Here is a 27,178-nt window from a genome sequence, read left to right as displayed (position 1 = left end):
TAAGTAAGGAAACCAACAAAAAAATGCTCAGGGACAAGTGGACTTAAGAAACCTGGTCAGTGACTTGAGAGCTGGAAAGAATCACTGAGATTAGCCAGGTGAGAAACTGAGGCCCAGAGAACTGTCTCGTCCATGATGTGCTTGGGGAAGCTGCCATGTTCACATGGTGTCTGACATGCTGACAGCATGTAACTCACTGAGAAACCACAGTGAGAACCCTGGATCTGCCCCAGTGACATGTGGGAGCAAAACAGACAAAAGCTAAGGGAAGATGAGAGCGAGTTTGTCCTGTGCGACAACCCATGTAGGGATAGAGGACCATGATCTGTCAGATGGATTATTTTGCCTTGTTCCACTCAGAAAGCCCCATATCCAGGGCAAACCCTTTCCAATCGTTAACCACTGTGTATTTGAGATCTTCAGGCAAGACTCTCATCAACTATCTATAGGCTGGCACCGTGAACCTTCAAGACTGAACAGAATAGGGACCACAGCCTCTGGTCCTCTTCCTGGCTCAAGTACTTCAACGGGATATCCCCCAAATTCGGAGCACGACCTTTGTAGTTCCTCTGGACAGTAATAGGAGCTGACTAAGGGTGGGCATTTGGAAGGACTCAGCCTCCGTCCTGCCTGGTGCTGGGATCAGCTCACACGGCTCCTGTGTCCACAGGACACAGAGAATACATTGTCCATAAGGCGGATTATTCTGTACAAGAAGCTCAGACAAAGGGAGAGGTTGTTTCCAGCTGCTGGGGGAGGTTAGAGGGGGTGGGAAAAGGGGCCAGCCTTGCACTGGGGCATTCCTGCAGTTTAGTTTCTTTTCTTCAGCGGCAGGACAGGGGGTCTGACTATCACACCCCTTCTAGCTCAATCTCAGTCCTGAGACTCATGGAGTTGGAAGGAGCATTTGACTACAAACCATCTTAGATGTTTCCCAAAAATGTAGTTAGGTGAGGTGAGCCCATTACAGGCAGTGATGAGCACCAGAAGTGGGAAGAGAATGGGGTGACCTGGGGAATGAGCAAAGGGGAGGTTCAGCAGTGACCAGATGCCAGCCTCAGGGCAGAGCCACGGAGGGAGAGGTTCTAGGCCCTGGGTATTATGCTGACATTGGGTCAGTAAGCTTCCACCTTCAGCACCGTGAACTCTGTGCTGTAGTGAGCGCTTGAGGTTTCAAAGCTGCTGTTTCTTTCTCCATCCTAGACATGAATCTGGGAGACAATGACCTAATCTCTTTCTACAGGGCCCCAAGAGTTTGAGAAAGCACAATCCCTGAGCAAAGTCAGAAACAGAGGAATACTACCTGTGTAGGGCAAGGGAGGCACGTTTGCAAATCCTAAATCTCAGTGAGTAAGCTTGTCATGCCCTCTTCTTTGAAGGAAATTCTGCACGTCTCCTCTTAAGACAGAGTATGTTAGGAGTGGGGGATACATACCCTGCACGGAGGTGTTTGCTGGGTTGATGGGCCCCAACATGGGAGATGCTACAGAGGTCTGTGTACTCCAAAGGACTGGGGAGGGGATGTTGCGGGGGTAAGATCTGAAAATGGGAGTATATTGAGGCTGGTGCCATGGCGCAATAGGTTAACCCTCTGCTTGTGTGCCAGCATTCCATATGGGTGCCGGTTCTAGTCCTGACTGCCCCTCTTCCAATCCAGCTCTCTGCTATGGTCTGGGAAAGCAGCAGAAGATGGCCTAAGTGCTTAGGCCCCTGCACCCATGTGGGAGACCTGGAGAAAGCTCCTGGTTCCTGGCTTCAGATCGGTGCTGCTCCAGCCATTGTGGCCATTTGGGGAGTGAGCCAATGGAAGGAAGACCTTTCTCTCTGTCTCTCCCTCTCACTGTCTGTAACTCGACCTCTCAAATAAATAAATAAATAAAATCTTAAAAAAAACAAACAAACTGGAGTATATGTTCCCAGAGGGACAAATCAGAGGTGAGTGCCTCCCAACAAAGGAGTGTTTGCTTAAGGACACAGGACACAGGAAGGTTGTAGGCGAGGTCTTGTCCAGGTTCCTGTTGTGGTAGTATTGTGGGAATGAAGTCAGTGTTGGGCTGGGGTAACAAACAAGCTCAGGGTTGGTGCCATTCAACAGGAGGGACTCTTGGTGGAGTAAAGGACAGTGGTCACCAAAGATGCTCGGGGCTTTCAGAGAAGCCCTGCCTGAGCTCGGTGCCATGTCAGTGAGCTCTGCCCTCCCAGTGGGAAGGGAAGAGGTGAGAAGATAAACACACAAGTGGGTCAGAACTGCTCAAGTCGGGAAAAGGTCTGGCATTGCCTCAGAGCTGATGACAGGACTCTCACTGCTGGGCTTTGTGGAGGCCATTCCTTGTTTTGATGAACAGGACCGGATGTGACATCTGGGACCACTTTTCTAGTCCTTTGCTGCCACAGCCTGGCAGAATTTTGTCTGGCACTGAACAAATGCCACAGTACCAGTGTGTGGCAGAAGAGAAGAGAAAACAGGTAGCTGGAAGAGGGAGAGCAGGAGAGAAGTCTCGGGATTTTTAGATCAAAGCTGATTGGAAGAAAATTTGTCATGAAGAACAAATTAGAATTGTTTTGCAGCACTCTGGAAATTGCTGCTGATCCCTACAGGGCTCGCTCTCAAGTTGCGTCAGACAACTGTGAGCCAGTGAACGTCAATTTAAATCACTTTATTCAGAGAAATCCTTTGGTCCACTTCTGCTGACTCAACCCCTGCCCTTGCCCACAAAGGAGGGCTAGAAAGGCAGCTGATGTTGGATGGCCAAACTCACTGTTCTTTAACTCACAAAAGTAGACAAAGTGCCTGGAGCTGCCCACTCCCACATCAATCTGGCTCTTACTTGAACCACAGGCTTAGTGGGAAGGGGGAAAGCCACCCTGGCCAGAGTCCAGAAACTACAACTATTGTGAGGAAAACCAAACCCTAACGAAAGACAGCATGAAGTACAGTTCCCCTCTTCCTCCAAAATAAGAAAAATGAGACCAAAGGAAGAAGTTCCTTTGCCAAGTGCTAAGGAAAACTCTCCCACGTGGTCCTGCCTGGTAGAGCCATGTTCCGAGAAATCCCCACACCTTCCTTCAGGTGTAGAGGGTGGGGTAAAGGGGAGGCGACTTTTACCTATTTCCCAGGCTTTGTAGAGGACGGAGAGTGGAGCAGGCCTAAGCTTCACCAGAGCTGCAGGTGGGTGGCCTGCCACAGGCCAGGGACCTCTTCACCCGCAGCTTAGATAGAACCTGCGCAGGAGGCGCTGCAGGGACAGCACGCCCCCAAGGACACAAGGCGGCCACAGTTTCTGGCAGCACAAAATAAGCACAGGCTTATTTAATCTTGTGCCCATTAGTTCACCCTTGACTTGAAGCAGTATGAGATCAGAGTAATTTCTGGATCAAGGCTCACAGAGGGCAGTGCAGAAAAGTGACTGTAGAAACTTATTTATTGAATACCTATTATTTCGTGGTTTCACATTCATCCTCTCATTTTGATCCTCACAACAACCCTATGAGGTAGGTATGATTACCATTTACAAATGATAACACAGGTTCAGAAAAATTAGGTCACTTGCCCAGAGTCCAAGCAGTCAGCGGTGGTGCTGCAATCTGTCTATTGCTGAAAGCCCATGTTTTTATTGTATCCATTTAGGTAAGCCTTGAGCAAAAGGTAATTTCACTGCCCAACTCCGCAAAGAGCACCTGGGAGTGGAGGCTGCTGGCCACACTCACCGCTGGTAGGGATGCATTGAAGCTGACTTGATGTTGGTTTTTATTCCACTTGGCATTTTCCCTAAAAGGAACACGAAGAAAGACCTCTGAAGCAAGGGAAGACTTTCACAACAAATCAGAAATGTGGTCTCTCAGGTTCCCTTCTGCCACCTCCTTTATCATCTCAGAACCTCTGTGGCACCTGACTCTGGTTGGCACAGACCAGAGGTGTGGTTTTTCACCCAGCTCCCTCCCTAAAGGCGTTTGTAGGAAAGAGGTGACAGGGGACACTAGTGGGAGGGGTCAGAACGCATCTCAGCAGTCTCCTGCTCATCGACTCCAGATGACATGTTTTACTTCTAAAAACTGTTTTCTGAGTCACGGTGCCAAGGAGGAAATCTCCAAGCCTGGGGATGCGGGGAACCCATACAACCCCATTTATCTCCACGCTCCTGCTTAAAGTCAGCTGAATTCTAAGCCCCGTCACCTTACCTGGTTGACCTGCTTGAGCCATCTGCACCCCACTGAGCATTGGCTGCTGCTGGCCTGGAGCTCCTGCCATCTGCACCTGCTGTAGTCCCGAGGCTCCTGCAAGGATGGCCCCAGCTCCTGGCTGACCCGGCTGGCCAGGACCACTGCTGCCTGAAGGTCTCCAATTAGACAGCCCCTTCCCAAAGGCAACAGCTGCCACCAGAGCATTGGTGTCTGCAGGGTTAAATGTCTGCTTGTTTGGCCGGAGACCTGAAGAAAAAGTAAGTGTGGACCCTGAAGTAGGCCTCTGGCCCTGGACTGCACCTAGGAGCTGCAAGACCAGTGATGAGCACCAGAGTTGGAGTTCTTGCTTTAGCAGCATCTTGACTCTTTCCCAGCCCAGAGGAAGAGCCAGAGGATCCCCAGGCCTGTATCAGAATTCTCCCTTCTCCCTTTGTCCACTTCTTCCCATTGCACCAGGGCTGGCCTTAAATGTAAAAGGCCAACAGAATGGACACAAACTCTTTCCTAAGCAGTTCATCCCCAAGTCCTCACTCCACCACTACCCAAACCACCATTCCTATCCCAGTGATCTGACACCACTCTCCCTCTATGTTGCCACCAATTCTTCTTACCTCCACTCTCTGATTCTCGCTCCTCTTTGCTAATTTTCTCCAGAAGGTTTGAGCACATTTTATTCAAGCTCTGGATCTGCTTCTGTAACACACACACATACACATATTGGTGCAGATTAGGGTAAACAAGAAATGATTATGGAAAAATTTCTTTCTTGGGCTCTTCCACAGGCAACTTAGGTACAACCAACTGTGTTTTCCTATCAGGCAGGAATGGTAATGCCTAGCTTCTCCTGATGGGATGGGGATCAGGGGCTGTGGGGCAGTGACTTGGTCCAACCTGTGCTGCATCAGCACCAATGCGGGCAGCATCTGTCGTAAGCTGCTTCTCCTGCTCTTCAACCTCAGGGTCAGGCTTGGTTCTTAGATGGTCAGGGACCACCTCATGGCTGAAGACAGGCACCCGTCCTTCAGTCTGCCTCTGTAACACAGATTTTACTGATCCTACTACATACTCCAGGAAGATTCACCCTACCCCGATTTCCCTTCCACAGACAAACACTGAATATTCAAGAAAATACAACCTGAGACACAATATCTAGCTTCCTAGGACACTGTCCCCTTTACTCCACGTTTCATTTCCGTTTTCTCACATCCCTATCTCTACCAGCCTAGTGATAAATATAACTCTTTCTGTCATATTTTAATTAAATCCAGAACAAACAAAGTCACAAAAAGAAAGATTTTTTTGCTTGAGAAAGATGTTGGAGAGAAAAGACATTTTTCTTTTTTTAAGATTTATTTATTCATTTGAAAGTCAGAGTTATAGGGGCTGGTAATGTGGCACAGTGGGTTAAAGCCCTAGCCTGCAGTGCCAGCATCCCATATGGGCACCAGTTTGATTCCTGGCTGCTCTACTTCTGATCCAGCTCTCTACTGATGCACTTGGGAAGACAGTGGAGGATGATCCAAGACCTTGGACCCCTGCACTCGTGTGAGAGACCCGGAAGAAGCTCCTGGCTCCTGGCTTCAGATTGGCCCAGCTCTGGCCATTGTGGCCATTTGGGGAGTGAACTGGTGAATGGAAGACCTGCCTGTCTCTCTCTGTCTCTACCTCTCTCTGTAACTCTTTCAAATAAATAAAATAAACCTTAAAAAGGAAGGAAGGAATGAGGGAAGAAAGAGTAGGTTACAGATAGAGATCTTCCATCTGCTGGTGAAAGGAAGGGAGGGAGGGAGGGAGGGAGGAAGGAAAGAAAGAGTGATTTACAGATCGAGAGAGACATCTTCCAACTGCTGTTTCACTCCCCAAATGGCCACCAATGGCCAGGGCTGGGCCAGGCTGAAGCCAAGAGCCAGGAGCTTCTTCTGAGTCTCCCACGTGGGTGCAAGGGCCCAAGCACTTGATAGGGACCATCTTCTACTGCTTTCCCAGGCACATTAGCAGGGAGCTGGATCAGAAGTGGAGCATGGGGCCAGCACCGTGGTATACGGGTGAAGCTGCTGCCTGCAATGCCAGCACCCCATATGGGTGCTGGTACAAGTCCCAGCTGCTCCACTTCCAATCCAGCTCTCTGCTATGGCCTAGGAAAGCAGTAGAAGATGGTTCAAAATTCTTGGGCCCCGGCACCCCCATGGGAGACCCGGAAGACGCTCCTGGCTCCTGGATTTGGACTGGCAGAGCTCCAGTGGTTGCAGCCATTTGGGGAGTGAACCTGCAGATGGAAAACCTCTCTCTCTCTCTCTCTCTCTGCCTCTCAAATAATTAAAATCTTTAAAAAAAAAATAAAAATAAAAAAGAAGTTGAGCAGCTGGGAATCGAAATGGAGCCCATAAGGGACACTAGCATTGCAGGCAGTGGCTTAACCTGCCAGGCCACAGTGCCAGCCCCAGAAAAGATCTTTGCCTTGGTAACACAGATCTTAGGTTATTACAGCACTATTTGGAAGCTGCTTCCCTACTCTAAGACAAAAGGCAAGGCCTCCAAAATATAGCCCTGCTTCTTACTGCCATGAACTACCCCACATTCAGAACTTCTAGAATAACCAATCGACAACCGTGCCCTAGGCTTTCACCTAAGAATGTAATTTCCCAAGTTTCCCCTTTTACTCTCTTACCATGAGATCTTCATCCCGGTCTGGGGATAACACCAGAGGGATGATGACCTGGTTGCGGAACAGCGGTGTCTTTTCATGCTTCAAGACCTTGTTCAGGGTGTTCAACTGTCCAGAAAGCAAGGCAAAGCTGTCCAGGACAGAGGGCCTAGTGGTGGTAAGAAAGTGTCAGAATGTTCTAGCCCTTCCCTGGGGTGTCTCCCAGTGAGATAACCTTTGACAAGTCCTCAGATTAGGAAAACTGAGACTGACCCCCAAAAGACTCATCCCCATCACGAGCCTCGGCAGGACCCAGACCTGGAACAGGAATGCGGGGTTAGGAAAGAGGGACACGCTTTCAGCTCCTGACGGAGGCAGAAAAAGGCAGTTCATTGTTTGAATGGGGTGAGAAACACTGGAAAACAGGAACCATGGCTATTCTATGACAAAAAAAATCAGAAACTGGGTGAAAGCCTCCTTTCTGCCGGGAAACAGGAGCCATACTTCAGCAGTAGGCTGGATCTAAAAGACAGCCACATTAGTGGCAAGAGATCCAGCATGGACTGAGATATAGTGGGAAGACCCACTGAGAGAGAACTCCTGACCAGAGATGAAAAGGGTAAGAATCAAAAGCGGCCAGCGCCACGGCTCACTAGGCTAATCCTCCACCTAGCGGTGCTGGCACACCGGGTTCTATCCCGGTCGGGGCACCGGATTCTGTCCCGGTTGCCCCTCTTCCAGGCTAACTCTCTGCTGTGGCCAGGGAGTGCAGTGGAGGATGGCCCAAGTGCTTGGGCCCTGCACCCCATGGGAGACCAGGAGAAGCAGCTGGCTCCTGCCATCGGATCAGCGTGGTGCGCCGGCCGCAGCGCACCAGCCGTGGCAGCCACTGGAGGGTGAACCAACGGCAAAAGGAAGACCTTTCTCTCTGTCTCTCTCTCTCACTATCCACTCTGCCTGTCAAAAAAAAAAAAAAAAAAAGAATCAAAAGCTAGAAAGAACGTGGCTGGGCCGGTGCCTTGGCTCACTTGGTTAATCCTCCACCTGCGGTGCCAGCATCCCATATGGGCACCAGGTTCTAGTCCCGGTTGCTCCTCTTCCGGTCCAGCTCTCTGCTGTGGCCCAGGAGGGCAGTGGAGGATGGCCCAAGTGCTTGGGCCCCTGCACCCGCAAGGGAGACCAGGAGAAGCACCTGGCTCCTAGCTTCGGATCAGCGCAGCGCCGGCTGTAGTGGCTGTTTGGGGAGTGAAGCAACGGAAGGAAGACCTTTCTGTCTCTCTCTGTCTATATCTCTACCTTTCAAATAAATAAAAATAAAATTAAAAAAAAAAAAGAAAGAAAGAAAGAACGTGGCTTGGGAAACTGGGCCGCTCTCTACTTCCTTGCCACGGAGGCCCTCAGCCAAACTTCACTTACTAAATGTTGGGAAACCAAGCTCTTTCCAAATTACCCGACATCTGCAAACTGATAAATGGTTACATCATCAGAGATGAACTACTCGTCAGGAGCCCTCCCCAGTTTGCCCTGGCAACCCTTACCAGGTTAGCCTGTCATACTCGTTCTCCAGCTTGTAAATGAAACTTCCCAGTGAGTTCTTCAGATCAGCCACTTGACTCAGCAGTGCATCTAATGACGCCTCCAACTGCTTCTCCTCCCTCTGCACCAACAGAGATGGGCTGGTTACCCAGAGAGATATGAGCATGACACCTTTAGAAGAAGGCTGAAAAGCGTCGGAGAGAGTATGCCAACCGCAGTTGGCTAACACCGGATCTCACTGGAATGACAGCCAGGTTATTTTCTATCTTTGGTATTTGGGTTACAGACAGCACCAACCCTTAGACCTTTCACCTGACCTTAAGTCCTCCTACCAACTGATTCTCGCTCTCACACCTCCAAATCCAGGCCTGCTTTTCCTCTGTATTGCACGTGCCCTACTCTCCCTTGTTGAGAAACTCCTGCCAGACATAATGCCTGGGATTCATCATCCTATGCACATTTCTGTGGCACGTGTGCCCTAGCTTCCTTCGTCCTAGAATCTGCCCTGTTCTTGTCAACAGCACAGCCCCTGCGAAATCTGCCTGGACATGAAGCTTTCTCTGAACCCTAGTTCTGCACGCCCCTGCCCCTCGCTCCTCATTCGTGCTTAGTGGGTGATGTTTCAACTTTCTCCTTTATTTCTGTGCCAATATTCCTGTGCCTCTTTCACAAGCTCAGCTGACCCAGAAGGACTTACTGAAACACTGCCCCATCCAAGAAGCAAAGCGACAAGTGAAAAGCAAAACCACCCACCCAGCTCACATGACAAGCAATGTCAAGTAGTGGGGGTCTGCAGGCATTCCCTTCCCACGGTGTGGGGGGGTATCTTCCGTTTTACTTCATTTCCTCCGTCTTAATAACTCTCAGGCACAGACTGGGAAAAATGATGCCAACCCCACACTGCGCCTGACAGGAGCATCATCTTGGGTTTCACCCAAGGTTTCAGTTGATAACAACTTAGCTTCTGGCCAGCTCGGCCCACAATTCCTTCACCCTTCGGGCTTCTCTCCGATTGCAGATTCGCCGTTACGTCTGCATCCAACAGCCTAGGCTGAGGCTTGAGCCAATTCATGTCTCTCTCGGGCCGTCTCCCTTGGATTGTATCTCGGCTTTCGCAAACTACATCCTGATGCTTTCCCAGCCCCAAACAAGCGGCGGCTGCCTCCGCCCTCCCGACTTTGCTAGTCTCTCCCCTGTCAGCGGACTCCGCCCCCACGTAGCATCCGCGCCGCTTCTCCACTTGGCCTCGTCTCCCCTCTGCCCTGGCCCCGCGTCCTCTTGCCTCCGCCCTCTCCTCTTCGGTCCAACTCCTAACTCTCCGCAGCCAGCCCACTCTCGCTGCGTTACCCAAAGACAGCTAGCTGCCACTAGGCCCACCCCGCTTCTCACCTGCATTGCGGCAGCCGTGGCAGCCGCAACCACTTCCTCTTCCGGTTTCCCAGTTTCTGAGGGTTTTGTCCACCAATCAAGGAAATCGGGGCTTGGCCCGCCCACCGACTTCCGGTTCCGGCCCGGTACTGAGGTAGCCAGGTCAGGGGTCACAGTGGATCTGCCTCACTGGCCCGGGCCGGCGCGGGAAGGCTGTGTGATGGCCTCGGAGCGCCCGGAGCCTGAGGTGAGGGGCGGGCGGGCGCAGAGCTGGGCCCTGAGACCCGAGCGGGAGGAGCGGGCGGTGCGGGCAGGCGCGACCTCGGCCTCCTGGCCGGCCGACGGCCGGGCCGCGTAGCGTCGGCAGGGACCCTTGCAGCCCCGCATCCCCGCAGTCCGTTCTTTCCTCCGGAGGCTGGAGGAGAAATGCTTCGCTCGCTCTGTTGTGCTTACTGAAATCTCTTCCGCGTCGCCGACTTGACCTAGTGACAGTGGTGTTAATAAACCCTGTGATTTGGTTCCTGTCGCGGTTTCAGTGCGCTGGACGGCAGCAGCCGGTGCGTGTCTTCAGACACGGGCGTGCAGTAAACAGCACGAGTTAATTTAGTTTTAGCACTCATGATGGGGAAAGCAGCTTTGGTTTTATTGGGGGGGGGGGGGGGCTTGGCTCGGAGTGAGACCCAGTTCGGATTTTAGCGCTGCTATTTAGCTCTCTCTGAAGCCTGGGGCAAGTCTTAACTTCCTGGATTCTGTTTCTTTGTTGTTAGTCTGTTGTGAGAATCACGTGTGTGAAGCCAGAAAAGGCTTAAGCTCTCTCTGTCAGATGCCAAGGACCATGCAAGCAACTTTACATACATTGTGTCATTCACGTTTGCACAATATCCATTCTCATTTTCAGAAAAGAAAACTGAAAAGTAAGATAGGTCAAGTGCTGTACATACGCCTGAGAGTAGCAGATTTTTGGAGTTAGAAAATCTGAGCATAAAATCCCAGATTTGGGTAGAGATGCCCAGCACTGTTGGAGAACATACCAACAGATGGGAACAGTGAGGAATGTGTGTAAGAATGCAAATAGGCCGGCGCCGCGGCTCACTAGGCGAGTCCTCCGCCTGCGGCGCTTGCACTCCAGGTTCTAGTCCCAGTTGGGGCGCTGGATTCTGTCCCGGTTGCTCCTCTTCCAGTCCAGCTCTCTGCTGTGGCTCGGGAAGGCAGTGGAGGATGGCCCAAGTGCTTGGGCCCTGCACCCGCCTGGGAGACCAGGAGAAAGCACCTGGCTCCTGGCTTCCGATTGGTGCAGCGCCGGCCGTAGCAGGCATTTGGGGGGTGAACCAACGGAAGGAAGACCTTTCTCTGTGTCTCTCTCACTGTCTAATTCTGCCTGTCAAAAAAAAAAAAAAATACAAATAGTATACCTTACCTGCATGCCGGCCGCCATTGTAAGCGGTTTACCAATGGCAGCTCATCCTCTCCACCCTTTTCAGTTAAGGAGACTGAGGCTCAGAGATGTTATGAGTAGCAAAGCTACACAGTATTAAATATTAGAGCTGGATTCCAAAATAGGTGGTCTGGCACTGCGGTTTTTTGTTTTTGTTTGTTTGTTTGTTTGTTTTTATTTTTGTTTTCTGATGCGGATGCAGGTGTCTGAGGCAGCAGCTTAAGCGGCTTCATCACAGCACCCACCACCAATTTTTAAAAAAAGATTCATTTATTTAGTTATTTATTTGAAAGGCAGAGTTAGAGAGAGAGGCAGAGAGAGAGAGAGATCTTCCATTTGCTGGTTCACTCTCCAAATGGCTGCAATGGCCAGAACTGGGCAGATCCGAAGCCAGGAGCCAGGAGCTTCTGCTGGGTCTCCCACACGGGTACAGGGGCCCAAGCACTTGGGCCATCTTCCACTGCCTTCCCAGGCCACAGCAGAGAGCTGGACTGGAAGTGGAGTAGTTGGGACTCAAACCAGCACTCATATGGGATGCCAGCACTACAGATGGTGGCTTTACTTGCTATGCCACAGCATCGGCCCTGGCTCTGTGTTCTTAACCTTTATGTTTATAGTATAAATAATAAAGTAGTCACAGGATAGCAACTCTCCAGTTTATTAGGATTTGGTGTGGTGAGACCCAACAATCAAAAACAGCTATGCTCTTTTTGCAAACAGTCAGACACTTATACAGAGGTGGTGGGACAGCCCATGCACTAGAAATAACAGTATTGAGAAAATCATGAAACAATTTGAAGTATGTTTTGTTATGGGTTAAAATGAGAGGAAATTGAGGAATGTTGCAAGTAGTCTAAAATAGTACTCTCCTGCCTTAATATAAGCCACATATGTAATTTAAAATTTCATAATAGCTACACAGTGAATTTAAAAAGCAGGTAAAATAATTTAGCATACAATTTCCAAAGTAGCATCATTTTAATGTGTAACAAATGTTTAAAAATGAGATATTTAACATCCTTTTTTTGTACCGTCTTTTTTTTTTTTTTAAGATTATTTGAGATGCAGAGTTTCTGACAGAGAGAGGAGAGACAGAGATCTTCCATCTACTAGTTCACTCCCACAAATGGCTGCAATGGTCAGAGCTGATCTGATCTGAAGCCAGGAGCCAGGAGCTTCTTCCAGGTCTCTCATGTGGGTGTAGGGGCCCAAGCACTTGGACCATCTTCTGCTGCTTTGCCAGGCCATAGCAGAGAGCTGGATTAGAAGAGGAGCAGCTGGGACACAGACTGAATGGGATGCCAGCAACCATAGGCAGAGGCTTAACCCACTATGCCACAGCACTGGGCCCTGAACCAAGTCTTTAAAATCCAGTGTGTACTTTACACTTAGAGCACATCTCATTTTGGGTTAGCAAAGTTCCAAGTGCTCAATGGTACGGGCTTGTGGGGAGCAACTCGGACTAGACTAAGTTACTGGAATTAAGACTTATTCTATGCATCTGCTCTCCCACAATATGGTGCGGAGAAGGGAGAAACAGCTTCTACATAGCTGCCTCCAGTTCAACCAATAAACTGTAGGACCTGCTCCTGATTGGAGGAGAGCAGCGTACTCGGCGTGTGGGTAGCAGAGTTGGGATTGGTGGAAGAGGACTATAAAGGAGGAGAGAGACAACGTGCACCAGGAACATCTAAGGGGAACATCTGAAGGAACACCTGTGCAGCCCCTGAGAGAGCCGGCTGGCGGTGTGCCGCTCCCCTGCGGAAGTGGGGAAAGTGGCCAGGGGGAACCGCCCTTCCACGGAGGTGGAAGGGACAGTAGCCAACCCGGGAAGAACCAGCAGCAAACCCGGGGAGGGCCGAGCAGACGAAAGAACAGCGCAGGGTCCTGTGTCGTTCCTCCACGAAGAGGGGGAGCGACATAATGGTGCCGTGACTCGGATATGAAGCCTAGGCAGGGTTTAGTGTCGTTCCTCCACGAAGAGGGGGAGTGACACGGGCTACCATATTGAACAGTACAGATAGAATGTAATTTCGAGTCACGCACACACACTCCTATGTCTCATTCAGCCAAAAGTTAAGCATCGGTTCAGTTTTTGATTTGCATTTCTGAAAATTTTATCTCAGAAGGTAAAGGTAGTGAGAAAAAGTTCTGCTCCTGGGCATGAGAAAGTGACTGGCTTCGGAAGTTATTAAATCCAGGAGAAAGATTGGGCACAGTCAGCTTTAGGAAATCATAGATTCATCAGATGCCTAGAATGCTTGATGAATTGTGCTAAGTATCAGGGTGGATACAGAACCGTGTAAGACATGTTCCCTATCTTTATGGAGTAAACAGACATTGAATTATGATAATAAATATTGCAAAGGAGCCAATGAGGGTGTTTAAAAGGGATTTAACCTACTTTGTTTAGAGGTCGGGGGTGGGGGAGGGTGGATTGGAAAGCCACCTCAGAGGAATGACATGTAAGCTAAGGCTGAAGAACGTGTAGAAGTTGGTGATGAGAAGAGGCACAGCACGCCAGGGAAGGGCAGGGTGAAGCTCTTAAGGTAAGAAGGAGCGTGGCGCCTTCAGAGAACCGAGAGGAAGCAGCTTCCCGTGCAGATGCAGTAGGACGACGAGAGTAGTTAACCCCGAGTCCTCAGAAAGTTCTCCTGACATAGGCGTGTTGTGATCCCCATTTCACAGATGCAGAAACCAGGGTACAAAAAGTGTCAGCTGCAAAGCTGTGTAGCTAATGAGCAGCAGAACAGCGGAGCGGTTAATCCTAGGTACTCCAGTGCTGGAGTGTATGCCCTTAACTGCCGGCGGCAGGGGTCGGTGAGAGAAGTGGCTGGAGGAGAAGGTGCAGCTTGAGGCCTTGCTGGAGGTTCAGGGCTCTGGCAGAAATATGGCGGAAAGGAGATTCCAAGCAGTTCAAGGCAAGGAAATGTTCATCATTTTTGTGAATCTGTTAACAGAAGATAATAGCACAAGGTTAGAAAAGCCTCAAAAAATAATTCAGACCGTAGTCATGAAGGGACAGGTGCAGAAAAACAGCAGACAAATGAATGCACTGGACCATGTGGCATTCGTCTTGATAGTTACATGGTATGTATGCAGTACAGTGCCTGATTATATTTTATTCATCTTGGTATAAATGCTATGTCGGCCTCAATAAATATTCCAAAGAACGATAGCCTTCTGCCACCATGGTTCTGACTTTCCTGTTGAGTTGCAATATCTGTATGAAGTTATTTTTGTCCATATGTTATCCATGAAGAAACTAGGGCCTGGAAAAATTAAGCAGCCTGTGCAAGATCACCTAGGTAGCAAGTAGTAGAACTAGATTGGAATCCAGGTCTCTGGATCCAAAAGCCTGCTTTGTCTTGCCACAAGATAGCAATCCAGATCTCCTGTGTGGGTGACATGAACCCATTACTTGAGACATCACCTGTTGCCTCACAGGGTCTGCGTTAGCAAAAAGCTGGGACCAGGAATCAAATCCAGGCACTCTGATGTGAGACGCAGGCATCTTAACCACTAAGCCAATATCCACTTTCAACTACCTTTCACTTATTAAACCTGGATTGCCAAGAATTTAGTCCTAGAAGATGGAATGACCAAGTGGCCCAATTCTGTCTTTAAATGTTCTCACTGCTTTTAACCCTGGCCCAATATGGACCTAAACTCTTCTCCATGTTTTTTCTTTGAGTGGCTGAAGCTGACTGGCATTTAGAAAAGTCTTTACTAAGTATCAAAAAACAAAAGGAAGTTAGTATCAAGACTGATGTTAATGTTATCTTGGGGGGCTGGCATGGTGTCATGGTGGGTTAAGCTGCCACTTGGAGTGCTGGTATCTCAGATCGGAGGGCTGGTTTTGAGTTCTGGATGCTCTCCTTCTGATCCAGCTCCCTACTAATGCACCTGGGAAGCAGAGTCTAAGTGCTCAGGCCTCTGCCACCCATGTAGGAGACTCAGCTGGAGTTCCTGACTCCTGCCTTCAGCCTGGCTCAGCCCTGACAGTTGCAACTGGAGAAGTGAAACAAATCAAAGCTCCCCTCCATCTCCATCTCTCACACTCTGCCTTTTAAATAAGTAAATACATCTATTAAAAAACCAAAATTATCCCGGGACAGATGTTTGGCACAAGGGTTAAGCTGCCAGTTAGGATCCCTTCATCCCATATCAAAGTGCCTGAGTTAGAAGTTCTAGCTCTGCTTTTGATTCCAGCTTCCTGCTGAGGTGCACCTTGGGAGGCACCAGGTGATGGCTCAAGTAGTTGGGTCCCTGCCACCCACACAGGATACCCAGATTGAGTTCTCAGAGGGGGTCTGGCTTAGCACTAGCTGTTAGGAGCACTTGGGGAATAAAACAGCAGATGGGAGGTGTCTTTCTCTCTCAGGTGAACAAATAAGCAAAAAATCATCTCATCTAGAGAAGAATTGTATTCACTGTGATTAGTCCAGTTTGCTTTGCATAGAACACAATTTGCTTCTTCAGCAAAATTAATTGAATATCCTGTGTATCAGGCATTGCACCAGGCTGTGGGGATAGGGTAATGAAACAGGAAGGACTGTTGAATTAGGATGCCTTTCTGTTCTGATACTATTCTGAGCCTAAACCATCCTTTAGATAAGAACTTTGACAGGGAGCCAGCAGAGCTGACACAGTTGAAAAAGTTCATTTAAACCATAACCCACCCCTGCCAAGGCAGTCCTGAAGGGGAGGCTCCCTGGTTTATCAGTCTCCCACCCTGAGAAAAGGGATCAGAGAGAGAGGGCAAATAATTGCTGCAGTTTGCTTCTTTGACAATAACCAGGCCCCTTTTCTATTTTCAGGAGTGTGGCAATAAGAATATACAATTTCATAGGACCTTGGGGGGGAGTGAGAAATGATGGTAATAACTGTGGTGGTTTTTTTTGTTTGTTTGTTTGTTTTTTTTTTAAGATTTGTTCATTTAAAAAAGTTACAGCAAGAGAGGGAGAAACAGAGAGGAGAGAGATCTTCCATCTGCTGGTTTGCTCCCCAAATGGTTGCAATGACCAGAGCTGGTCCAGGCGGAAACCAGAAATCATAGCTTCTTCTGGGTCTCCCACATGGTTTCAGCAGCCCAAACACTTAGGCCGCTTTCCCAGGCTATTAGCAGGGAACTGGATCTGTAGTGGAGCAGCCAGGACTTGAATCAGTGCCCATAAGGGATGCTGGTACCACAGACAGCAGCTTAACCTGATGTGCCACAACACTGGCCCTCTGTTTTTTCTAGGTAACTTGGAAATTGTTCTGCAACTTATCTAAGGATATCTGGTCATCTTTGATATCTTCCTTTTTATGACTTTCTTCTTATGTCCTCACTTCCGGTTAATCACCAGTTCTTATCTTAATACCTCCTGAAATAAAATGAAGCTCACTGCTTAGTCTTGCTGACTTTCTTTGCAGTTGCTTTTTCTTAACAGTTTCTCAATGAAAGGCAGCATGGCTTTGCATTCTAGTGCAACTCTTTATCTCTTTGGGGACCTGCAGTTCTCAGAATGACTACTTTGGGCCGCTCTAGTCTATGCCTCTGTCATTTCCCCTAGTGAGTAGAGGGGTCTTTCTAAATCATGCAGTAGCCAGAGAGAAATTGGGTGGTTTTTTAAATTATTTTTTAAAAGGTTTATTTCTTTTTTTTAATTTTTTAAAAAAATTTATTTATTTATTTGAGAGGTAGAGTTACAGAGAGAGAGAGAGACAGAGAGAAAGATTTTCCTTCCGTTGGTTCACTCCCCAAAAGGCGGCAACGGCCGGAGCTGCACTGATCTGAAGCCAGGCACCAGGAGCTTCTTCCCAGTCTCCCACATGGATGCAGGGGCCCAAGGACTTGGGCCATCTTCTACTGCTCTCTCAGGCCATAGCAGAGAGCTGGACTGGAAGAGGAGAACCGGCACCCATATGGGATGCTGGTGCTGCAGATGGAGGATTAACTTACTGCGCCACGGCACCAGCCCCTAAAAGATTTATTTCTTGGGCCTGCTAGGATAAAATCGAAAATCCTATCCAGGTTGTACCTTAGTACACTACAAGGAAGCAGTGTGTACAGAGCAGGGATGCAGCAGTTGAAGATGTAGACAGTCTTTATCCTGAAGCGTGATTTTCAGTGTTGCAGAGATACAACACAGAATGATAGGCAGTCACATCATAGCTTGCTTTCCCTTCTCTTCTCTTCTCTTCTCTTCTCTTCTCTTCTCTTCTCTTCTCTTCTCTTCTCTTCTCTTCTCTTCTCTTCTCTTCTCTTCTCTTTCTCTCCTTCTCTCCTTCTCTCCTTCTCTCCTTCTCTCCTTCTCTCCTTCTCTCCTTCTCTCCTTCTCTCCTTCTCTCCTTCTCTCCTTCTCTCCTTCTCTCCTTCTCTCCTTCTCTCCTCTTCTCTTCCTCTTCCTCTTCCTCTTCCTCTTCCTCTTTTTTTCTTTTTAAAGATTTGTTTATTTATTTGAGAGAGAAAGAACACTTCCATCTGCTGGTTCACTCCCCAGATGGCCACAATGGCTAGGGCTGGGCCAGGCTGAAGCCAGGAGCCGGGAACTTCATTCAGGTCTCCCGCTTGTGTGGAAGGGCCCCAAGCACTAGGACCATCTTGTGCTGCTTTTCCCAGGCCGTCAGCGGGGAGCTGCATCAGAAGTGGAGCAACTGGGACTTGAACCACTACCCATATGAGATGTCAGCATCGCTGCTGACAGCTTCTGCTGTCACAGCTGCTGCTTCACCCACTGTGCCACAATACCAGCCCCATCGTAATTTGTAAATTTGTCTGCTCAATTAGGTCACGGTATCCTGTCTGTTTAATACCAGCATCATGTCCTTTCTTGTGAGATTTATAATGGTTTCTACTCTTAAGTCTCCAGTTCTAGTCATTTGTCATTCTGAGTAGATGGGTTTTACAGCTCATCAAGCCTTGCTTTGACTCTTGGCCTTATACCAACTGTTGATGTTAAATCACTTAAGTTTTTCGGACCTCAGTTTTCTCATTAAATCTGTTGTTGTGAAGACTTAATGAGCTCACTTATGTGAAGGAGCTGTGGTAGTGCCTGGCCTGGTAATACTACTCTATTTACTTTTCTTATGATTTCTTTTCTAAAATATTTTTTTTATTTTTAAAGATGATTTATTTGAAAGGCAGAGAATCAGAGAGAGAGAGAGAAATCTTCCATCTGCTGATTTACTCCTCAAATGACCTTAACAGCAAGGGCTGGGTCAGGTTGAAGCCAGGAACCAGGGACCCAGTCCAGGTTGCCCACATGGGTGGCAGGGGCCCAAGCATTTGGACTATCATCCACTGCCTTCCCAGACCCATTAGCAGGAAGTTGGATTGGAAGCAGAGTAGCCTGGACTTGAACTGCCAATATGATATGGGATACCAGTGTTGCAAGCAGAGGCTTAACCTACTGTACTGCAATGCAGTGGGTTAGGGTCTTACTAAGATCTTAGGATCTTACTAAGTACCAGGCATAGTGCTGAGTGCTTCATGTACACGTTTTCCTATGATCCACATAACAGCTCTTTAGATTGATATTAGGATTATTTCCATTTTAAAACTGAGGACACCAAGGCTTAAAGAGCTTAAGTACCTTTTCTGTGATCTCACAGCTAACAAGTGGCTGAACTGCAGTTCAAACCCAGGTTGTCTAAATCTGAAATTCTTACCCATAACCTCTTTAGGGTTATTTTAGGTACTCAACAGATATGATTTCCTCCTGCTTGCCTTCTGTTGTCATTCCTGCCATATCCCAGCATCTGTTTCTGTGTCTTTTCTCCTTTCCGTGCATCTTAGGGAAGAGAGACTTTCTGCATCTCCAGCCGTTGCGTCCCTGCTCTGCACACTGCTTCCTGACGTCTGGCACCTGTCTTCTGGCTTCCCCAGGGCTTTTTCCACTTCTTCATGTCTTCAGTTCCTTCCAACATCACATTTCTCAACAGACAGCCATTGATTTCTCTTCATTTCTCATCTGCCACCCTCTCTTCAATCCTTGCAACCTGATGTCTTTCCCCTCATTTGTCAGGGATTCAAGAGGACACATTTGTGATTGGTCCAGGACAGGCAAGAGTAAGAGGATAAGAAACACTGGGAGAATTCAGACCAATTGAGCCTTACGTTCCCTGTAAACAGTAGGCAACATCATCTGCTGGGAGCGCAGGGGTAGGAAGACTGGAAAACCTTCTGTGGGGAGTTGGAAAGGCTGCTGTCCAGGAAGAAGTCAGGACTGGGAAAGGCATGCAAGAGTTGGCACCACTGGCAAGGCGATGAGTTTCTTTCTGCCATAGAATAACCGTTGTGAATGTGTGTGGGAAAGGAGAATGCCATGTTCATCCCAGGTCTAGGTTTGGCATTGCTTGTGTTATAGAAGGACAGTGGCTGATGGACTAGGTGTCTGATGCTTGTTTTTGGTTTTTTTCTTTTTTTCTTTTCTTTTCTTTTTTTTTTTTTTTTTTATTTGACAGGTAGAGTTATAGACAGTGAGAGAGAAAGACAGAGAGAAAGGTCTTCCTTCCATTGGTTCACTCCCCAAATGGCCGCTATGGCTGGAGCTACACCAATCTGAAGCCAGGACCCAGGTGCTTCTTCCTGGTCTCCCATGCGGGTGCAGGTGCCCAAGCACTTGGGCCATCCTCCACTGCCTTCCCAGGCCACAGCAGAGAGCTGGACTGGAAGGGGAGCAGCTGGGACTAGAACCCAGCGCCCATATGGGATGCTGGTGCCACAGGCGGAGGATTAGCCAAGTGAGCCATGGCGCCGGCCCTTTGTTTTTGTTGTTGTTGTTGTTTGTTTGTTTGTTTAAGATTGGTTTATTTGAAAGGCAGAGTGACAGAGAAATCTTCCATGTGCTGGGCCAAGTCGAAGCCAGGAGCCAGGGACTCCTTCCAGATTTCTCATGTGGTGGCAGAGACTCAAGCATTTGGGCTGTCAGCAGCTGCCCTCCCAGGGGCACTAGCAGGAAGCTGGATTGGAAGTGGAGGAGCCAGGACTCAACACCAGCACTCCAGCATAGGATGCAGGCATTCCCAAGTAGCAGGTTAACCCTCTGCACCACCACTCCTGCCCCGAGTGCTTGGTGGAACATTGTTGAAGTGGCCACCAGTGAGGAAGCTGGGAGAAGCTGGTCTTGACAGCAGGGGAGTGCATGCATAGGAGGTTGCAACCCGCAAAGCCTTGACTCTGAGGCATTCCAGGGGCTTGCCGGTCAGTGGGTGAAGATTGCTGTAGTGCCGGCTGGCACTCCTGAGATGCGTCAGGGACTTACTGGGAATCTACTCTGTTTGAAGCAGTTTGCCAAGAACAAGGGCACAAAAATAGAAGAAGACACAATCTCTGCCCTCAGGGGCTTGTAGTTTCTAGAAGAAACTCACGTAAAGATTTTCGGGAACTTAATGTAGAAAGGTGACCTCATCTATCTAGAGATCTCTGTGGGGAGAGAGAATGGAGCGTGGAGAATTCGCTTCTGGGGAACACCTTGCATGGAGGCAGGGGTCAGCTTTTCCCCACTGCTGCCCTGGCTCTCAGATTCCAGGGAGCTTTGTACACTGGGAACTCAGTGCTTTTTTCTTTTCCTTTAAGATTTATTTATTTATTTATTTGAAAGGCAGAGTTACAGAGAGAGAGAAGGAGAAACAGAATCTTCTATCTGCATGTTCACTCCGCAAACGGCTACAATGACCAGGGCTGGGCCAGGCCGAAGCCAGGAGCCAGGAACTTCTGGGTCTCTCACGTGGGTGCAGGGGCCCAGGAACTTGAGCCATCTTCCACTGCTTCCCCAGGCACATTAGTAGGGAGCTGGAGTGGAAGTGGAGCAGCTGGGACTTGAATCAGTACTACAGGCTATGGCTTAACCCACTGTACCACAGCGCTGGCTCTGGTGCTTTTTTTCTTGGGTTAATGTCTCTTTGTCCCCAGGTGGAAGAGGCTGGGCAGGTGTTCCTGTTGATGAAAAAGGACTATAGAATCTCCCGAAATGTTCGCCTGGCGTGGTTCCTCAATCATCTACATCAGACTGTGCAGGCCACACCACAGGAGTTACTGGTGAGGCTTAAAGACAGGGTATTGAGGGGCTAGCCCAGAATCTTTTTTTGGAAACAGGTAGGAGGGAGGCCAACTCTGAGGTCTCAGAGTCTGGGAGGAGCGAGTGACTGCTAATTTTTGCATATGGAGGAGGGTGATTAGATTGTAGAGGTAGAGCCAGGGGTGGGGTCTCATCTTGGGTATGGAAGGCAGGTCCTGGGAAGAAAGGGGTGATTCTTCCCTGACCCTCTCCTTTTCTTTCCATCCTAATTGGCAGCTTCAGTCTGAGCAGGAGCTGGAAGTTCTCAGTGTGCTGCCCCCTGGGTGGCAGCCAGATGAAGCAGTGGTCCCAAGGCCATTCCTTCTCGTACCTTCCACCCGCGTCACCTTCCTGGCATGGCAGTATCGATTTGTCATTGAGTTGGACCTCAGCCCATCTACTGGCATTGTGGTAAGTGACTGGAAGGAGACAGTAGGGAGAATGGATGGGTAGGGGTGGGGAGGAGAGTGAGAGGCCTCAGGGAGATGAACAGTGATCTCAGCCCGCCACTGTGGGTAGAAGAAGGCTTAGAAAGGGACGGTGGGTGCCTAAAGACGGACCCCATTCCCTATGTGGCACTGCACTTGGGACATGATCAGTCCTAAGGTAGGAGTTTGCAGACCCGTGGAAGCTGCTTATCTCTGCAAGCCCTTGAGCCATCTCTCTGTGCATCTCCTCAGGATGATTCTACCGGGGAGATCCTGTTCGATGAAGTCTTCCATGCCCTGTCCCGCTGCCTCTGCGGGCTGCTCCAGCCCTTCCGAGTGCCTGGATCTCTCATCGACTTCCAGCCAGAGATCTATGTAACTATCCAGGCCTACTCCTCCATCATTGGCCTGCAGTCCCACCAGGTACTGTTCCCCATCTCCAGGTTTGTCCACTCAGACCAGTTCATCGTCCTCTCCCTGCAGCCTGTACCAAAGTCCTCAGCACTGCTGGCTTCTTAAACCTGTTTCCTGCTCAGCCCCTGAGCCTCTCTCCCACTGAGGAGAACCAGTCCCTCCATGGACTTGAGGTCAGTTGGTGTTGACTGGACAAATGTTCCCCTGGCCCCTGCTGTAAACAGCCATCAGATGTCTGTTTCCTTTGTCGCCCCCACCTGCCAGTTCAGATGCTTTGCTGGTGTGCTGACTCCTGGCACTGCTCCCAGTAGGTGGTCTTTTGGAATACTTTTGTGATTTTAAAATACAAGAAAAACCCAGAAGCATAAATGGTTTAAAGGACAGAGGACGGTCAACTTCTTGGAGGCCCCATGAACTGTCGAGTGTAGTGCTGGCCACACAGATAATTACAGGGCTTATCCACCTCCCAGGCAGGCTATCACAAGACACTCCTTTTGGAGCATGGCCAAGTCTGTTACTGGAGTATCTCTTTTTGGCTTAGATAAGCCTTGGCCCAGTTTCCCCTCATGTGCTCTTAATCACCCTTAACTCAGAGACAGAGAAACTGTCTCTGACGGCTACTCTGTCACCTTAGCTGTGGAACTGGCTTCAAGAGACAGGGATGCCAGCAGCAGCCTCTGGGGTCTGAGATGCACAGTCATATGACTGGTGCCTGTCTGGATCCCAGGGTGGGGCCCGCCAGCCCCCTGCCTGAGTTGAAAGTGGTCTTCAAATACAGCTGTTGGCATGATGGTTCTGGGCCATATCCCTACACAGGCCAGGCTTGGTAGACCCTGACAGTCCTGCAAAGGTAATCATTCAAGACGTGGTTCAGGTGGGCAAATGCTGATGCCAGACCTAAACCAGGCCCAGGAAGATCCTGGAGCCACAGATGAAGCAGGCACTGTGCTTGTCCTGGTGAGAGGAGATGAGGTTTGGTGGGGCAGATGGATACTGAAGGAGGTCACTTCAGCTGAGTGTGATAAAGGCGCTGATAAGTTATGACTCAGATGCTAAGGGAACACCAAGAAGGAGCATCTGGCCACGCCTGAAGCCTCTCAGGAAGCCTCTCAGGTGAATTGGCATTCAACCCAAGCCTTCAAGTAGGAGTTGAGGTTAACTATCCAACAAAGGGGCATTAGGCTTTCCAGGCAGAGAGTACGGCTAAAGCAAAGGCATGGAGCTGTGAACCTTGCACGCTCTGCCACAGGGGTTTTGTTCAGGTTTGACAGAGTCGAGTTCTGAGCCTGGGGAGGCAGTGGTGAAGAGGAGCCTGGAGACCTAAGTGGGGGCTAGTTACGAAAGGCCCTGAATCTCATGCTCAGGACTTCGTATCTAGTCTCTAGGGGAGCTCAGCCACCTGGGTAAGAGCCCTGGATCTAGAACCGCAGCCCGTGTTTGTTTCCTGGCCGTGCCACTTATTGACAGTTACTTAACCTCTGTGCATGTCTCTCTTCTCCACATGAGGGTATTAACAAGTACCTGTACTATATGCTGATTGAATTAATACATGTCAAACGCTTAGAACCATGCCTACCACACAGAAAACAATGCAGTTAGCCATGAGTAATGGGAAACTGTAGAAAGTGTGCCTGGACAGTAACAGGATCAGGTTTGTGCACTGGGAGGACCATGGTCACTGTGGAGGACAGATCGGGGAACAAAACCTGGATATGGGGAGAAGAGGCAGAGAGGATGAGGCCTGAACAAGCACGGCAGCTGTGTGGGAAGAAGATTCAGTCCGGGAAGACTCCAGGGCCATGTGTCGCTCCGCAGCCAGCCTCTTCATTTCCTCTTTAGCTCCCTCAAGATGTGTCCTTCTGCTCTGAATAATGCTATGCCACATTTGTAATACATGTCCATTGTACGAGATTTCAAAAGAAAACTAAGGAGCTGCATTGTGTGCAGCAGGTTAAGCCACTGCGGCAATGCTATAATCCCAAATGGGCACCAGTTCAAATTCGGCTGCTCCATTTCGATCCAGCTCCCTGCTAATATGCAAGGGAAAGCAGTGGAAGATGGTCCAAGTACTTGTACCCCTACTACGCACTTGGGAGACTCAGGTGTAGTTCCAGGCTCCAGGCTTTGACCTAGGCATTGGAACTGTTTGGGGAGCAGATGAAAGATCTCCCTCTGTCTAGCCCTCTCTTTATATAACTCTGCCTTTCAAATAAATGAACGAATCTTAAAAGAAAAAGACAGTTAAGATGCAAAGAAAAGCAAAACTCACCCATATAACATTGCATGGAATTCGCTTCTAGTCCCTTTACCACTATCCCTTCATCCAGAGAGAGAGGGAGAGCCTTCAGGCCCATTCCTGACAGTTTGTTGTCCTGCTTTTTGAATGTATGATATGGGCATCCTTCTTGCTTGCTTTCTTTTAAAAATGTATTTAAAAGACCTAGAGAGAGAGAGAGAGTGCTCCTCCATCTGCTGGTTCACTCCCCATATAGCCACAATGGCCAGGTCTGGGCCAGGTTCAAGCAAAGAGCCAGAAGTTTTATTCAGGTCTCCCAGGTGGGCATCAGGGGCCCAGACACTTGGGCCATCCTCTTCTGTTTTTCACAGGCCATTAGCAGAAAGTTGGATTGGCAGTGGAGCAGCAGGGAGTCTAATTGGGATGCCAGCATTGTAGGCTTTACCCACTATACCGCAATGCTGGCCCCATATGGGCATTTTTCTATGTTGCTAAGTAGGGGCAGGAATGTGTGTTCATGGGGAGAACAAGAAGAGGATTGTGAGCTTAAAAATGAGAAAAATCCAAACTGGTCTCTGAATGCTTCGAAATCAAAAGTGTGAAAAAGCGTGAGTCTGGACTGGCACTGTTGCACAGTGGGTTAAGCCCCAGCATGTAGCACCCAGCATCCCATATGGACGTTGGTTCAAGTCTCAACTTCTCCACTTCCAATCCAGCTCCCTGCTAATGTGCCTGAGAAAGCAGCAGAAGATGGCCCAAGTGCTTGGGCCCTTTCACTGCAATGGGAGACCATAATAAATCTGGCTCCTGGCTGTGGTCTGGCCCAGACCTGGCCATTGCAGCTATTTGGGGAATGAACCAGCAAATGAAAGATTCTCTCTGCACCTCTGCCTTTCTGTGACTCTGTTTTTCAGATAAAAATAAATAAATCTTTAAAAAAGCATGAGTTAGAATAAAACAGGCTTTTCCTGGCAGATGTGGGACAGTCTGCATCCTGAAACCCAAGATGGAAGGAGTTGAAGGTCTTATGGCGCCCCCATGTTGGGGGTTTAAGGAAGCCCAACGTGGAGTCCCATAGCAGAGAGAAATTGGGAGCTCAGATTAAGGTGATTGATGACTGAGGCCCCTGGGCTGAAGACTGATGGAGTAAGTGGCCTGATGAGGGGAACTGGTTGTGGAATTGTGCCTTAGATCCCAGCAGGCAGGAGTGTCTAGAGGAGCAATGGAGAACCAACGCAGATGTCAGAGGTCCAGTCCCACCCGACCGTCATGTTGTGCTCTTTCCCTGTGTCTCTCAGGTGCTGGTGCAGGGCTGCCTTTTGGACCCGTCTCAGCGGGAGGTGTTCCTGCAGCAGGTGTACGAGCAGCTCTGCCTCTTTGAAGATAAGGTGGCCACCATGCTACAGCAGCAGTATGATCCCCAGAGCCAGGTATGTGGGAGAGAAAGTGGGCCCAGGCCACCTAGGGAGAGGAGACGCTAAGGACAGAGAACAGAGAGGAGAAGAAGCCAGATAGACATGGGACAGAGGGCAGAAAGGGGCTAAGAGCCAGGAGCAGAGTGAGCACAGGCCGGACACACTAGTGAGTGCTCACAGCAGTCTCCCTGCTGAAACGAGATACTCAGAGTCCCAACCCTGTCCCCAGATTTGTCCAAGGAAAATGTGAACGCAAGTGCATGCTCTGTCTTAGCTCCTCTCCTCAAGTGGATCTGAGAAGGTGATCGTGGGTGGCCTTGATCTCTAGGTAGTATTTTGTACCGTCACTGATAAAGCTCCTTGGCCTTACTAGTCTTACGTGTCTCATCACTGGAGACCCCAGAAGTAGCCAGGTGGATTGCAGCTCTGTGGCCTGAGACTGATAATGTCTTTTGTCTGACGTATAAAGTATTTCATAACAGTGTTAGAAAAATAATAGAACAGGGCCCTGATTGGCAAAAGTTGGAAAGCCCTGTCCCCGGTGCCAGATTCCCTGCCTCAGCATCGGCGTCTGAGCACCCACAGGAGAGGGAGCAGAATCAGGACTCAGCTGCCTAGTGCTGGGGTCAGGGTCCTCACAGGACGAGGTCTGTCTAGCCTGCCAGCACTGGGCTATAAATTCTGGTTTTGCAGCAACGTTCTCTGTCTCATCCTGTCTATTCTATAACTTGGGGCCAGGCCGAGGACCGATCTCCAGACTCAGGGGAACCCCTGGGCCGGAAGGTGGGCGTCTCCATGGTGACCGCTGATCTCGGACTGGTCAGTATGATTCGTCAGGGCATCTTGGCGCTGCAGTTACTGCCCTCAAACTCTAGTGCAGGTCAGTAGAAGGAATGTCGGATGGGGAACCAGGGATTTGGGAAGGGTGGGGATATCAGCAAAGGGAGGGACTCCAGGGGAAAGGATTTGTTTCCTTGTTTGTAAACTGTCAGTCTGCATTAGCACGTATCTCGAGCGTCCACTGCCCTGACAGCCACCAGGGACCAGGTGGAAAGTAGTAGAGTGCCGAGGATGTTACTTGGAGGAGATGGTGATCTTGCACTCAAGGAGAAAGCTGGAGGGAGGCAGAGAAGGAAAGGTGCTTAGGGCCTGTAAAATCCCTTGCAGGGCAGACACTGAGGTCCTCAGAGTGCTGTCAGGTGGGTGCTTCCCTGTGACTTTGGCCTGTCTGGTGTCTCTGGGTCTGAGGGTTTTCTTCCTGCCCCAGGTATCATCGTGATCACAGATGGGGTGACCAGTGTCCCCGATGTCGCAGTCTGTGAGACGCTGCTGAACCAGCTGCGCAGCGGCACTGTGGCTTGTTCCTTTGTGCAGGTGAGGCCCCAGGAAGGCGGGGCGGGAAGGACGGTATCTCCTGGAGTTGGGTACGGCCAGTTACTGTCTTGTAGGCAACAATTTCTTAGGTAAACTGATG

General features: G+C 49.4%; 2 protein-coding genes across 8 annotated transcripts in view; one reads left to right on the top strand and one right to left on the bottom strand.

Annotated features, from left to right (window-relative positions):
- Positions 1-3,404: 3,404 nt before the first annotated feature.
- On the bottom strand, positions 3,405-9,865 carry MED8 (mediator complex subunit 8). Of its 2 annotated transcripts, none has more exons than XM_008265410.3 (7): positions 9,752-9,865; positions 8,365-8,483; positions 6,851-6,995; positions 5,074-5,214; positions 4,794-4,875; positions 4,180-4,428; positions 3,405-3,769 (listed from the first exon to the last, which is right to left on the bottom strand). In XM_008265410.3, the coding sequence occupies exons 1-7, from the start codon at positions 9,755-9,757 to the stop codon at positions 3,705-3,707; spliced, it is 807 nt and encodes a 268-aa protein (XP_008263632.1). In that variant the 5' UTR covers positions 9,758-9,865; the 3' UTR covers positions 3,405-3,704. The 2 variants fall into 2 exon arrangements, with proteins under 2 accessions (XP_008263632.1, XP_069934725.1); XM_070078624.1 differs by having other exon boundaries at positions 8,365-8,502; positions 9,752-9,803.
- The window catches only part of SZT2 (SZT2 subunit of KICSTOR complex), a 50,189-nt gene continuing 32,850 nt past the window's right edge, over positions 9,840-27,178 (top strand). For 3 of the 6 annotated variants that reach the window (XR_011390751.1, XM_051856596.2, XM_051856598.2), the window contains exons 1-7: positions 9,840-9,977; positions 21,067-21,192; positions 21,449-21,622; positions 21,892-22,062; positions 25,588-25,719; positions 26,443-26,584; positions 26,972-27,078. Coding sequence is in view for 5 of the 6 variants with exons in the window: in XM_051856596.2 (XP_051712556.2) it covers positions 9,951-9,977; positions 21,067-21,192; positions 21,449-21,622; positions 21,892-22,062; positions 25,588-25,719; positions 26,443-26,584; positions 26,972-27,078 (879 nt within the window). In the remaining variant the exon portion in view is untranslated. The remainder of the gene's footprint in view (positions 9,978-21,066; positions 21,193-21,448; positions 21,623-21,891; positions 22,063-25,587; positions 25,720-26,442; positions 26,585-26,971; positions 27,079-27,178) is intronic. The other 3 variants (XM_051856595.2, XM_008265405.4, XM_051856593.2) reach the window with 1 other exon arrangement.

The sequence above is a fragment of the Oryctolagus cuniculus genome, chromosome 7 (assembly GCF_964237555.1).
Source record: "Oryctolagus cuniculus chromosome 7, mOryCun1.1, whole genome shotgun sequence".
NCBI classification, from domain to species: Eukaryota; Metazoa; Chordata; class Mammalia; order Lagomorpha; family Leporidae; genus Oryctolagus; species Oryctolagus cuniculus.
The sequence above is the reverse complement of the archived record's forward strand: the minus strand, read 5'-3'. Positions and strand labels throughout refer to the sequence as shown.

What these genes read in the sequence shown, in the direction of transcription:
- MED8 (XM_008265410.3), bottom strand. An exon ending in ACCGGGATGAAGATCTCATG is followed by an intron (nt 5,215 to 6,850) that starts GTAAGAGAGTAA and finishes TCTGTGTTACAG; the next exon opens with AGGCAGACTGAAGGACGGGT. An exon ending in GCGAGAATCAGAGAGTGGAG is followed by an intron (nt 4,429 to 4,793) that starts GTAAGAAGAATT and finishes CTTTTTCTTCAG; the next exon opens with GTCTCCGGCCAAACAAGCAG.